General features: G+C 47.3%; 1 protein-coding gene across 3 annotated transcripts in view; it reads left to right on the forward strand.

Moving 5' to 3' along the window:
* Positions 1 to 13,443, forward strand: part of NRXN3 (neurexin 3) — a 981,410-nt gene that overhangs the window by 615,018 nt on the left and 352,949 nt on the right. For 2 of the 3 annotated variants that reach the window (XM_035539917.2, XM_035539916.2), the window contains exon 1: positions 590 to 833. The exons of the other annotated variant lie outside the window; for it this stretch is intronic. In XM_035539917.2, coding sequence (XP_035395810.1) covers positions 590 to 833 — 244 coding nt within the window. Of the gene's footprint in view, positions 1 to 589; positions 834 to 13,443 lie in introns of those variants that run through there. 3 annotated transcript variants of the gene reach the window in all.

Raw genomic sequence — 13,443 nt, forward strand, 5'->3', positions numbered from 1 at the left:
GCGCCCGGCAGTTCTGCATTGCAACGCGTGTAGTGGAGAAGCACCAGAACCCCCCCTGGAACCGGGATAAAAAAAAAAAAAAAAATCCACCATTTACCTGGGGTCTCTGGCTTTTTTTTCTTCTTCTTGTTCTTCCGTTTTCCGCGCTCAGTAGCCCCTCCGAGCTCGGTGCGAGGCAGGGATCGCGGGCCGGGCCAAGCCCTCGAGCAGCCCGGGGTCCCGGAGGACGGTGCCGGGGGAGCGGAGCCCCCCGCTGCCATGTGCGGCTCTCCGCCGCTCCCCGGCAGGCTCGGACCGGCCGCGGGGCTCCTGCCGCTGTAGCTCCAGCCCCGGGAAGCGGCGCATCTTTCTCGTGGTGCGTGTGCGGTTCCCAACCTCCCCCCTCCCTCCCCTTCCCTCCCCGCACACGCTCTCTCGCCCAGCCACACGCCGTCTCTTTGCCTCCTGCACACACGCCCGCCCGCCCGCCCCAGAGCCTCGGAAGCGACTGTCCTCTCCGCTAGCATGGGTCCCTTGGCATCATGAACCTTGGCCTCTCTCCCCGGCTGGAATCCAGACCGCCTGCCTGTAGGTGCCCCGTGCCTTGACCATGCACCTGAGAACAGACCCCAGCACCTGCCCGGGACGCCGCCCCGCCTGGACCCTGTGGATGTGCTCCCTCTTTTGGGGATGTATCGTCAGCTCTGTGTGGAGTTCCTCTAACGTGGCTTCTTCTGCCTCCTCTTCCTCGTCCGTATCCCAGGCTCAGTATGAGCATCACTTCCACGGCAGCAAGCACCACTCTGTGCCTATCTCTATCTACCGCTCCCCCGTCTCCCTGCGAGGAGGACACGGTGGGTGCCCGCTCGTTTCTTTCTAACCTTTCCGCGGAGCAGCCGGAGCGGCTGCGGGGGAGCCGGCAGCGCCCAGCGTACGATGCGCGGGACTCCGGGGGATGGGGGGGGGTCCCCCCTGCCCACCGACCCTCCCCGGCCCCCCGAGCCGGGTGCCGAGGTCGGGCCGCTTCCCAGGGCCAGCTGTCCCGGCCGGGGACTCCCAGCGGGCCGGGAGGGTGGGCGCCGGGGGCCGGGTCGGGTCCCTTTGGGCTGGCGGCAGCGGCGGGCGGAGGGGGCCGGGGGGTCCCGGCCGTAGTCACGGCGGCCGAGGGGCCTTGCCAGGGACCTGGGGAAGGCGCCCACCGCGATGCTTCTGCTCTGCCCTGCCCGGCTCTGCCCAGCCCTGCCCTGCCCTGCCCTGCCCGCTCTCATCCTTCCCATTCGGGGCGCACGGAGGGACCCACCGGTCTCCTTACCCCGGCTCCCCGCTGGGTGCCTTCCGGTGGCTTCCCCCAAAAGCCGGCGGTGGGAGATAAGGGGAGTGGGTTTCAGCCCCGGCAGCAAGGGGAATTGGGGTGTGAGGAATGCCAAGGACCCGCCAGCATCCTGCCTCTGAAATGCTGAGCAGCGCCCGGCAGTGGGACCAGCAGTGCCCGTGCCCGGCTCTGCCGAACCTGCCTGCCCTGAGAGGAGTTCGCCTGGGCCCGGCCGACCTGGGGGCTTCCCCTCACCTCCCCCTTCCACTGTCCCCCTGTCCTGTGTCCCTCGCCTTCTGCCACCATAGCCGGGTGAGGCAGGCAGGCCAGGGCCTGTGCCTTTCCCTGCAGGGCTGCAGGTCAGGGGCAGGTCCAGCCAGAGCGAGGATCCTGCAGCAGCCCTGCTCAGCTGCTTTGTAAGGCAAAGGCAGCGGGAGCGACAGACTGGAAAGGTGACTGAAGTCTGCCGTCACACCCAGCGCTGTGCTTCTCCCTCCCAGCTTGCTTCTCCCAGGGCTACTCCGGCTGGAGCTCCTCTGGGGCTGGGACAGGCTGGTTCCTCACTTCAGCACAACTGGGACTGCCTCACAGTCCTTGAGCAGTGCTGCAACCACCAGGGCTCCTGCTGCCGGTGATTAATAACCGAAAACTGAGTTTCACAGGGGTGGTACTTAACAGATGGTCTTGCAGTCTGGCATGGCACTGGTTCCCTTCCCATGTGGGGCCTGAATGTGTTCTGCTCGCTCTTTGGGGTGGAGGTGAACTTAGGAGTGGAAGTGGGAAATTGTGAGGCTGACGGGATGCCATCACTTCTGTCGGAAGAAGTGGCTGCGCACCTCTGGCTCGACTCGCTTTGCCCAGCACCGCTTCAGTCCCAAGCCCTCGCCTCTGCTGCACGGTGCTGTTCTGCAGCGCCCCGGGCTGCCCCCCTCCCACGCCGCCAGAGCACCTGCAACCTGCCCGCAGTACTCCCTGCCACCCTCTTCCCGCACCCTCCAGCAGCCCTGCCAAAGCACCTCCTGCTATCTCCTGCTATCGCAGCCCTGCTCTGCTGGAGCTCGCTTGTGACCCGCAGCATCTGCCTCCTGGCTTTCTTCCTGAGCCCATTCCCTCGCCACTGTGCCTCGTCTCAGACTTGCAGTACCAAGCTCCTACAACCCTGCCCACGTTCCTATAGCCTTAACTGGAGGGCCATCCCTTGCTGTGCCATTTGACCTCTTCACACTGCTCTGCTGCTCATCTGAAGGCTTAGCTGTGACACTCCTGGTTTCAGTGTCCCTGTAACCCCTGCGCAGCTCTGCCAGCACATCCTCCTAGCACCTACTGCAGCCATGTCATGCGGCATTTCAACCTACCGTCCCGGGGCTCTCCCCTCCCCTCCCTCCTTCCAGTCTGTCTTCTCCCTCCCTTCTGACACCAGTTCTTCTTATTCTGACCCTGTTCAGGCATGCTTTTTTAGCTGAGTGCTCCTGTGATGGAAGGGGATAGTGAAGTCTGGCTCATAGGTCACTTGTGAGGAAAGGAGAAAAGGATGTTCCAAAATGTGATAGTGGTTAGCCTTGACGTAAAATGCAGGTGATAGTCTGTGGGAGAGTCCATAGTCTGTTTCCTGGTCAAGAAATGATAGTTCTTTTCTCCCTGATGACTTTTCCATCTGCCCTGAAAACCCAGCAAAGCCTCATTTAAGAGCCCTGTGCAAAAGCTGTTATCAACTTCAGTGAGAGACAGGCATTTTTTTCAGTATCCTCATTGCAGTAAGGAATCAAGGGAAATGGAGAGCTCTTGGAGCTCAGGCCAGCACATAAGCCAGCATGAGTTTTTTTTTTTTCCTCTCCTACTCATGCCATGTAGCAAAGCTGGCATGGACCCCCCCCTCCTTTGGCCACGAGTGAGGGGAAGAGTAAGAGAGAGAGAGAGAAGAAAAGGAGACCACAAAGACAGCTGGTCTTGTAAACACACACATGGTTTATTTTTGTGTTTTCTTTCTCTGTTGCATGACAGAGGCCCTTGGAATTTGTATCTGTGACAGTGCTGAGGACTCAGATCCCTAGGAGGTCGTACGCTCTCTGTGCTTGTTGGGATTTTGATTTTTTTCTGTGCTGGAGGGAAATAAAAAAATTCCGTCTGACTCCTGCCCTGCTCGGTGGCTACATGCTCACCGACTTCAGAAGGAAGGGGTTCAGGACCCCGACCACCCTGCCGTGCCGCCTTCCAGTCCCGCAGTGCCAGCCGCCGGCGCTCAGTTTTGTATCTAACTGTGTTTTGCCTTTTTTCTGACACGTCCCAGTAGATTTCAATGTTTGAAGTAGTCTATTAGTATCTAGAACAGAGGAAAAGTAAATGTCTCCCAAGCGATGAACGCTTGTTTGGAGCCTGTGTTCAGCGCTCCTTTGAAATCAGTCAAAACCCTTCCTGTGGCTTAACGGCAGCAGGACCAGGTGCAGGTTGTGCAGTCCTCACAGTACTGGTGTAAGGAGAGTTAATGCTAAACACCAGGCTGGTGCTTGCCGGTAGTCGAGCTGCAACCTGCAGATGTACTGCTTGGCACAGCGCGTCGTCTCAAGGAGAAACTCTTTGTAACAGGCTTACCTCCCCGTCAGCAGGTGAGCAAACCCTCACCGGCAGGGGTGTTCTGCAAGGCAGAAGAAACCCTTTTTGCACATGAGGACCTCTCCAGACTGCCATAATCTTGCTCCCCAAACAGCAGGAAGGGAAAGGCACGATGCCTCTTTGTTTCACCAAGTGCTCTTGGGACAGAGGGATGATAAATGTCCAACCATGGAACAAAGTTGGGACTGTGTTTACTGAAAATCCGCACGTGCAGAATCCTTCTTCAGCCCCTTATTTAGCACCCTGCTGGGTCAGCTGCTTTACCAAGCCTGCAGCACTGCCTTCACAGCCCCTCTTTCCATGTCTTCGTCACCTCAGCTGCTAAATAATGCGTGCCTGATCAGGTTAACAGATAAAATGAAGAGATTTGTGTATGTTTTGTCTTTGTGATGAATTAATTACTTTGGTTTTCTGGCTGTATTTTTCCTGGCCCTCTTTAATGGGTGGGGGTACAGGGGTGCGCAGAGGTGATGTGTGATGCATTGTGCAGGTTGCCCCAGCCCTCACAATGCTGCTGAGCAGGGGCAGCTGTGGGAGAAATGGGGATGTGGGGAGCATTTCTCTTTTGGTTTTCACCTTGCAGGGGCTAGGCTTGCTCGGGCTGTTGGACAAGACACAGCAAAAAGTGAAGGTTTGTCACAAGGACTGGCACCGAGCGGTCAGTCACCAGATCTTGCAGGTGTAACTGTCAGGTCTTCGTCAAATCTTGGAAGTCTTGTCGTTTATATGAAGCTTTTCTATCTCTCATGTCATTTTTAAAATTAGTACATGAGAACGAATGCTTGGACAAATCGGGGAGTGTTTCCATGAAATGGGCAGGTACTCTGCAAACCCGTGTCAAAGCTTGCCGCACACGGTGGCGAGCTGTGCCCCTGCGCCCTCTGTACAATACACACGCTCTGCTCCTTGTTGTTCCTCCATTGTGACCTCTTCCTTGTCTGAAGTGTCTTTGTTATTCCAATCCAGCCTCTCTGTACAATAGAAAACTAATTCCCCGTCCCTGGCACTGCCCATTCCCCAGTACCGAGCTGGACCTTCGCTGTTCACCCAGGAGATTACTTTGAGAAATGGTTGGCGGCTTTAACAAAAGGGAAGAAGTCTTCCTATACAGAACAGTCAGTGATCCAGTAAAATTAACTTCATTCAGAGCTTAAATTAGGGTTGCAGTTCAGTTCTGCAAAAGTGAAGAGCCAGAAGTCTGTCTACTTTCCGTGGCTAGTCTCTGCCAACAATGAAGCCTGTATTTTCTGCAGACTGGTGACTGTATGCTTGGATGTTCAGATTCCTTCCTCAGAGCCATTAACAATAACTAATATTTTTAAAGAAAGGTGAGGTCTCTTTAAATTGTCTGAAGCTTGTTATCCAGAAATTTAAGCACCCAAACTCACTAGTCCCTCTTAGTTTTGCTTAAGTGTCTCCAGCTGAGCTTCCCCTTCCCCCTGTGCTGAGTTTCCATAGCTCTTCTGAGAAAATGCAGGATTTGGTAGTTGTACACAGGAAAATTCTGGTATACACAAAGGCTGCTTCCTCAAAATGAGGTTACTATTATTTTATGCATTATTAGCATAATGCAGTTTCTACTAGGGTGCTTTGACTTCTCATTCTGCCATCCTATGGAGTGCTCACAATTAGCTGTTCACGATATGGAGCAGCTTGTGTTGATCTGTAAAATCAAAGCTTAAGTCTGTTCACCTGGTACTTGATCCTGTGAGATCCCAGTGATTTTATGAAATGTGGGACAAGAGAAGCCTAATGTTACTGTTGGACCCTGTCATACTGATTTAATGTATGTCTCTCTGTTCTTTGAAACATGTTCAGAACTGTACTGCTGAAGGTACTGTTTCTTAAGAAATCTTTCAAAAAAACCCCTTCTGATAGATACTTTGTGTTTACTCAATATTTTGTAGCACAGTTTGCAAAAGTGGGATTGTTAGTCCTGAGTCAGAATTAGATCAGGGCTTTCTTCCTCCCTATATTTTTTTTTTTTTTGCAAGTTAGCCTGGAAAGAGGCTCCTTCTTCACTTTATCATTTCTGCTTTTGGATAATATAGCCCTGACTTGTCAAGCAACTGCCACACTCTGCTGCAGAGGTGACTGCATTTCAAAGACAGATGAAGGATTCTGCTGTATGCTCTGTATAGACATTGAAGTTGTAAAGAATATTGGGATATGTGACTCAAGCTCCACAGTCAGAACACTGCAAAATGAGAATGGTACTTTTATTAGTATTCGCACGCTTAGAAAAAAAAAAAATGGAAGAAAATATTCTTAAAGATACTGGTTAGTTTTCCTCTGCCCCCCCCCCCCCCCCCCCCCCCCTTTTGCTGTAGCATGAAAACATATGCTTGAATAGTGTTATGATAATCACCAGGATATTATATACTGTGCTCTTGGAAGCTTCAAATTCTTTACACAAGTCTTACTAGAAGCAGGAGGAAGCACATGGGTAATCTCAGGTGGGAATACCCCAAAGGACATGATGGTCTCCACCTGGAGGTGGGGCACTTCTGCAGTGTGTCCCTCAGGGGGTGGCTGCGTGAAGAACTGGAGTTTTTAAGTGCAAAGAGTGTGAGTTTTGTCTGGGAAGTACGGTGGGTGATGGGTTTTTATTTCCTCTATTTCCATGTGCTGTGACTCAGGAGGACCCTGTCTAGTTGCTCAGGATGACAGACCCGTGCTGGTAGGCAGATATTCTTTGGTTTTGCATTTCAGTTGTTCTGGAGGGCTTTGGATCACTTGAACTAAAGAGAAAAAGGTGGTTTTCCTGTCTTCTGTGTAACCTCTACACACGAGACTACAGGCAGTTGACCAGTGGCTCAGGCTTACTGTGTGACCTTGGTGAAACACTGCCTTTCTCTCTGGCTTGTTTTCTTCATTGTGAGACAAAGGCAAAACCATTTCCCTCCTAGGTGAGGTGAGCAGTCCTGGTGTACCTGTGTGCTTTGAGATCTCTGGCAGGGAGCCACAGAAATCCCGATATTCCCCTTGTGCTTTAGATGCATTGAAGTCTGCTTGAAGGACAAGCAAGACACCTGCACGTTCTGGAGGTAGATCCCAGTCACATCTTCCCCTTGGCTCAAAAGCCCGGACCGGCTGTAGTGCTGGTGCCACTGTCGGTGTTTCTGAAGAAATCAGCTGCCTGAGCCAGGGGCCAGCAATTCACCACGGCTCCCTCACCACTCACAAATTACTTCTCTTGCACTCTCTTTGTATGTGTGTTGATTTTGCACATTAAAACATAACTACGTATACCCCTGAGTGACTTTCCCCCAAACTATGAATTTAAAGTACTTCCGACACTGTCTTTTAGAATTTGAATATAATTATATGCTTTGGGTGTAAATTGTGGTTTTTGCTACATAAGAAACTAATGGAAATGATCTGCCTGTTCCTGTAGTTTACAGATTATACGTTTTATATCTGGGGATGTATATTTAGGCTGCTTTTCTGTATGGTATATTAAAATGAAAATGAAGTTGGTGTGAGCTATAGTGGTTGCTAAGCATGAATAGCAGGCTGATAAAGGACATTACTAAATTGATCCAGTGCTAAGGTTTATTTAACATCTACTTTTGCACCTTTCATCTGTTTGCATTCTTGATGATGGAGAAGAGGAGGATCTGAAGTATTTCACAGACTATAGAGGGCCATGTGTTGCAGAAGCTCAAGGGACAAGGTGAATGAATCAGAAAGACGTAAGATGCTGCTAAAAAAAGATCCTCCACTTATTCTGTAAATACTGCACAGTAAAGAATTGGGGAAGACTTTGTTTTCTGGAAAGTTCAGGAAAAGAGTACCATCAGGGTGACTTGCCTGCTTATCCTCAGACCAGGGTCCATGTAACAACTGCAGAGGAAATTGGTCTCCGCTCTCTCCTTGGAACATGTTTTTTTTTGAATTTAGAATGGATTCAGCATATCTACATCAAGCAGATCAAATGATTGGAAGGGGAGAGGAGGAAAAGTTTTTTTTGTTGTTTTTTTTTTTTTTTCTTTCCCTAACAGTTTGAGCTTTATCATCCCCCAATTTGACATATGACATGTCAATATTGTCAATGCCAACATGACATCCCCCAATTGGCTGGACCTGTTTGGCGAACCCTTTGGTTCCCTGCTCACCTGCTGCACCGCCTAGTGAGTGTGTTCAGGACTCCCTGTTGTGGCTGGATCCTGCAGTTACAGCAGCCTTCTGCTCCCACCCCATCTGGTTTTGCTTAATGACCCCAGCCAGTGGAGATATTACAGAGAGGATGTGTCTGGAAATGTTTCCATCTATCTGGGTTTGCAGGTTTGCTGTTTCAGCTACCAGATGTTTCAGTGCAAACGTGTACTCCACCATTGGAGAAGGCTTCCAACCATAGTATGAGGGCAAAGCAGCTGATTATAAATATTTTCTGAATAGTGTTGGGAAGGCACTTTCGCTCCCAAGATTACTGGAACTGCCCTGAGCTCGCAGTTATATAGACACATTTTCTGACTTACAAGTGCTTTGGATCTTTTGATACCTGGTGAGGTAAAAATGGAAACAGTAGGTGTTTTCTTATTGATTTACTTATCTAACGGTAGCCAATCTTACACTTTTCTCACATTTGGATTATTCTGCTAATAATTATGATGTCCTAGGCTTTCACAGAAGAGTTTGTGGACTCTTCATTTCCACTGAGTACAGTGCTAAGGAATGCTGGGGGCCTGGACAGGACCTAGAGAAATCTGAAGTTCATGTGGCCAATATCTAGTCGTCTGCCTCCTTATCTATCTGTAGGACTGCAGGGTAACCTGCTGCTCCCCCAATGTCATCTTTTCTGTGTAGTTGGGTAACGAATGCCAAAGATATTCCAAGTTTCCCTGATGTTTCTCCCCTGTCTGCAGTCCAACATATTTCCATCAGTGTAAGTTTGCAAGATACTGATGGCTTTGAATGCCTTTTCACTTTTTATTCTCACCACAGAGTCTGCTCTCCTTCCTGTGCCCTCATGCATTCAGAGGCAGTTCATTAGAGGCAAGGAAAAGGCAAAGAAATTAATTTTCCTTGAGAAACATATTCAGCACCTTATAAGGGCTTGAAAAAGAGAAACAGAGCATAAAATTCTTACTATTTTCTTTTTAATTTTTTTTTCCGATGTTCGTGGATGGTCACAGAGAAAAATGTCTGTGCCCTGCAAGCATCCCTTTACCTGGTGATTTGCTTTTCTGACACTAGGTACTGCGAACAAGTCAGGCTTGCAGGAGCCTGGAACACAGTAAGGTAATGGGGGTGCCCATCTTCCAGAATGGATGTTCATTGGCTTAGGAAGAAAAGGATATGTCATATAAGTAAGATCCAGGTGGTAAATTCTGCTCAGATGAATGCCAATAGTGTTTATGTATAAGCTTATTTAATTTCAGACAATTGTTATTCCAGACAGGTTGTTTTCTACTTAACAAGCCATCGAGTCAGGCTACTTTTTCTGGCCATTCATTAGCAAAATATACGCTGGCAAAATGAGCCGCCTCCCCTACTGGACTGATTAATACTTGATAGCTGATTTACAGAAATGGTGAATCATGAGCCCTTTGGGATTCCTTGTTGAGCACTTCTGCCACTGATGTCAGTGAAGCCAAATCTCACTTTGCAATGGGAAACACTGAAGAGGTTTCTCCTGGGCAGCAGCAGTAGGGAGAACTGGGGACAGGAACCCCCCAGATGTTTTCCCTAGCTCTTACAGTACACTGGAGGGATATTTTCAAACTTTGTCACTGCTGCTTGGTCCTTTGAATTTCGGCAACATCACAGTGTTATGGCCCTGTCTTTGCATGAAGTCCTGGCTGCTCATCCTAGTGGTGACCTGAGAAGGACAGGTAACTTTCCATGCAGCCAGGTCTACAAAGAAATATTAATGCTCATCCCAGGAATATGTTGTCTGAAAAATGGGAACTGCCTGCACTGCATGGTTAAATGCAGTGTTTTGTTTCAGTTACTTCTTTCTGAGAACAACTGATTCTCAGCATTTAGTGAGTCATTTACTGCTGCAAGGAGCTCTATGGACATGCATTTCCCTTCACTGGTTCCAGAACTTTGGGGAATTTTTGGAGGCACCCACAGAGCTGTCCACATCACCCTTTACTTTCAGTGTACCCTATTCACTCTATTTCTTCTGTCACTGGTTAGGTCTTGTCTGCAACTGTTCAATCAGTTCATTTTAACAAAAATTGTGAACTAAATTATCTGGGTGATTTCAGCTAGCAAGGGAGAGAACGGGAAGGGAGAGAAGAGGAGGAAGATGGAAATTAAGATGAAGTGTAAATCAGTCAAGGGTACAATTCCCATTCTTTCTTTCTATTTAATCAGAAGTAAAGGAGGCAAGGATTATCAGAAGATAATCCTTGATAAGATAATTAAAGATCCAAGTAGTTCTCAACAGAAGACATGGACCATTTGAAGCTGGAGGGAAAAATAGACTAAGTAAAGAAAAAGGAAATGGAAGGGGAGTATCAGAGCTCAGCAGCATGGCTGTCCTGTTGGTCTGAGCTGAGGATGTTCAAGGTGCTCTGCAGAAGGCTCTTGGGTCTGTAGCTTGCCCACCAGAGCCCTGTGCTGCTGATGTTCAGTATAACGTCATCTTTTAGTCACTTTTTTTTTTTTCTTTTTACCTTGGACCTAAATTTGACAGTGTTCCATTAGTTTTTACAAATCCAGCTTATTATGATGATTGAAACACCCACTTAGCTTAATTCTTATTTTTCACCATTGCCTGTGTTCTTATAAGTCTTATTGCCAATATCTAGAATGAGGCATTAATACATTTGGTTTATTACCTACTTTTCTAAAGAGTCAAGTCACTTTCTAAAGAAGTGTTTTCTGTGGAGACAAAAGGGGTGGCTTCCACTATTGCTTGGCACGGGAAGAGCCATGAAATGCTTCCTCTGTGTTGCTGAGTGGGTCGCTGGGACAGGCCCAGGTAGGGGTTGGGCTGCGCTGCGGTGTGCCGTGATGCCTGGGCTGTGCTTTCCCTGTGTGTGTTCCTGTTTTGTACAGGCAAGAGCAGTTCTGTTCAAGTGCAGTGTCTGAATAGTGGGCATTTTTGTTTGCCCCCCTCAGTATGTGTACGTAGGGATATCTGTAGTATTTCTCCTCAGGGAAGCTTGCTTCACTTCAGAAACCATGTCTGGTTTTTATGTTTCTGTTGAGGTTTAGGATTATGCGTAATTCATGTCCATAGGGAAGCTGTGTACAGATTCCAGAAAAGGCCAGGGGCTGTGTGTATAGAATATTTCCCCCGAACACTGAGCTAAGACAAAGCAGTCATATCTGCAGGAGCAATTTGTTTCTTCTTTTATCCCATTTCACCTCTCGAGTGACCATCCTACAGCAACCCTTTTCTAAAACCTTTGTAGATTTCCTGTTGGATTCAAAGGCACCTTCTAGAGAGGCTGCCTCAGTCCCTGGTCTTCATGTAGCTGAACTGGCCTGTGTTTACAGAAGTCCTATTTAGTCAAGAAACTTAAAATATGGCAATAGAAAGCGAGTCCCTGCTGTGATGCCACAAGCATCATCATCATTTTATGGTGTAGTGCTACTGATTTCTGTTTATAATTATTTAAAAAATAATTATTAAGAATATAAAATTAAATAGTTATTACTTATATGATCCTCATATAAAAAACAATGCAGTGCAATGGATGGTTCTTGTAAAAAATAAGATTTCTGTTTTTTTCTGAGACACGCAAAGCAAGGAAGATGAATTCTCTACAGTTTGCTGAGGAAAGATCAGGACTGTGCAGTCATTCCAAAAGAGTTTGTGGGAAGGTTTTAGGATCCTGCCATGTAGGTCTAGGCTCTAAAAATTCACAGACAAGACTGCAGCTGTAAGAAGATCATTTGGAGTCTTACAGTCTACAGACTTGTAGGTTATAGTCTTTCAGTAGCAGAGATTCAGGAACTAAAAAAGATTTTTGGTTTATATTACAGTTGAGTCATGCATTCTGTTGGTAATCTCTGAGGACGAGATTTGGAAAATGTACGAATAAGTGTAGAAATTTACTGATAAAGAAATCCTGCATTAGGATTGAACTAAGCAAGGGACTAAAATGTCCCAGAATGCTGAGCTGCAGATAAACTCACAGTACAATCAATGATATGTCAGCACCAATTTTGGTTATATGTTGATATGCAATTAGAAAAGACATATCCAACCTGAAGGAAGAAATTAATCACACAAGATGATAAGAATTGCCATACACATTGGTCCATCTGGTCTGGTATTCTGTCTCTGGCAGTGGCCAGTGCCAGATGCTACAGATGGACGCAAATAACCTTTTTGATATGTTTAATTGTATATCCCAAGGGAGGGTTGTGTTTTTTGTGTTTTTTTTTTTTCCTTGACCTCACGAATGATTATCACCTTATGTTGTAAAGAGCAGAGAAGACTTACTGCAGTTTTATCCTAGTTATTAAAATTTCACTCGCCATTCTTAAGTTTATTTCTTACGATAAATTTTTGCTTAGCTATTTTTATATTGCTATCTCAAAGCATTTTATATAGCTTCTTAGAGCATCACAGGATTGATAGAGGGCAAGCAACCAGTTTTTGTATTTCTTGTTCTAAGAAGAGAAAATGGGGCATGGAGAAAGAAAGCAGTTTGCTGAGTCAGAAACAGTTGCCACATTGAAACAGCCTGATTTCTGCTGAAGTCCCTGGGTTTGCTGGTTTTTGTCACTTGACTTCAGACCATCAGGGTGCCTAATCAATAGGCTTTTGTGGATAATAGAGTTTAGGCTATCTGAATGTGGCCATGCAGAGTCAAACCTGACAGTAGAACCTGGCACTGGTAACGTCCTGTCCACTGCACCATTCACATTGCTTTTACTTTGTGCTGTGGCTTCTCAGTCAGAATTTCCAGGTAGAGGCATAAGATGTGTTTGGGAAAATCTGTGCATATGGCAGCCATACTTCCTCTTCCCAATAGAAACTTGCATCAGTGAGTTCAGAGGATTGGACATACATGGTATTTGCACGTGAGAGTGCAAGAATACACATTGCTCTGCAGAAAAGCTGTATTTATGTGTATTTGTGTGTAATAAAAAAAAAAAAAAACTTCAGGCATGCTAAATGCTGGTGAAAATGTTTTTTCTTCTGCCTCCAAACTGTATAAAGTCAAGACTGTTGTGTCCATTTTCAAACAGCAGCTGCCATGTACTCACAATGTTTCAGTTGCAGTCTATGGTGCATAAAATCAAGTCCTTTCTATTCCGTGTTTTCTTCTAAACTAATGTGAGCCTCCCAAAGAGCAACTTTCAGGTAAGAATATCCTATAGAGGCAGAGTGGTCTATGCAGAAGTAACTTCTGAATATGACTCCTCTTTTGACCATGTTTTCTGCTCTAGCTCTAGCAGAGCTCCACCTCTACATGCCGTAAACTCACAGGTGGTAGCGTCGAGATGAAATGTGTGTGTATTTCCTAGAAGTTTGGGAGCCATAACCAGCCCAATCTTACTTTTTTTTTTTTTTAATGTATTTATTATTTTTATTACAAGCCAGGAAACATTTGGCATCAAGACAGAAT

This window comes from Cygnus atratus, chromosome 5, assembly GCF_013377495.2.
Source record: "Cygnus atratus isolate AKBS03 ecotype Queensland, Australia chromosome 5, CAtr_DNAZoo_HiC_assembly, whole genome shotgun sequence".
NCBI lineage: Eukaryota > Metazoa > Chordata > Aves > Anseriformes > Anatidae > Cygnus > Cygnus atratus.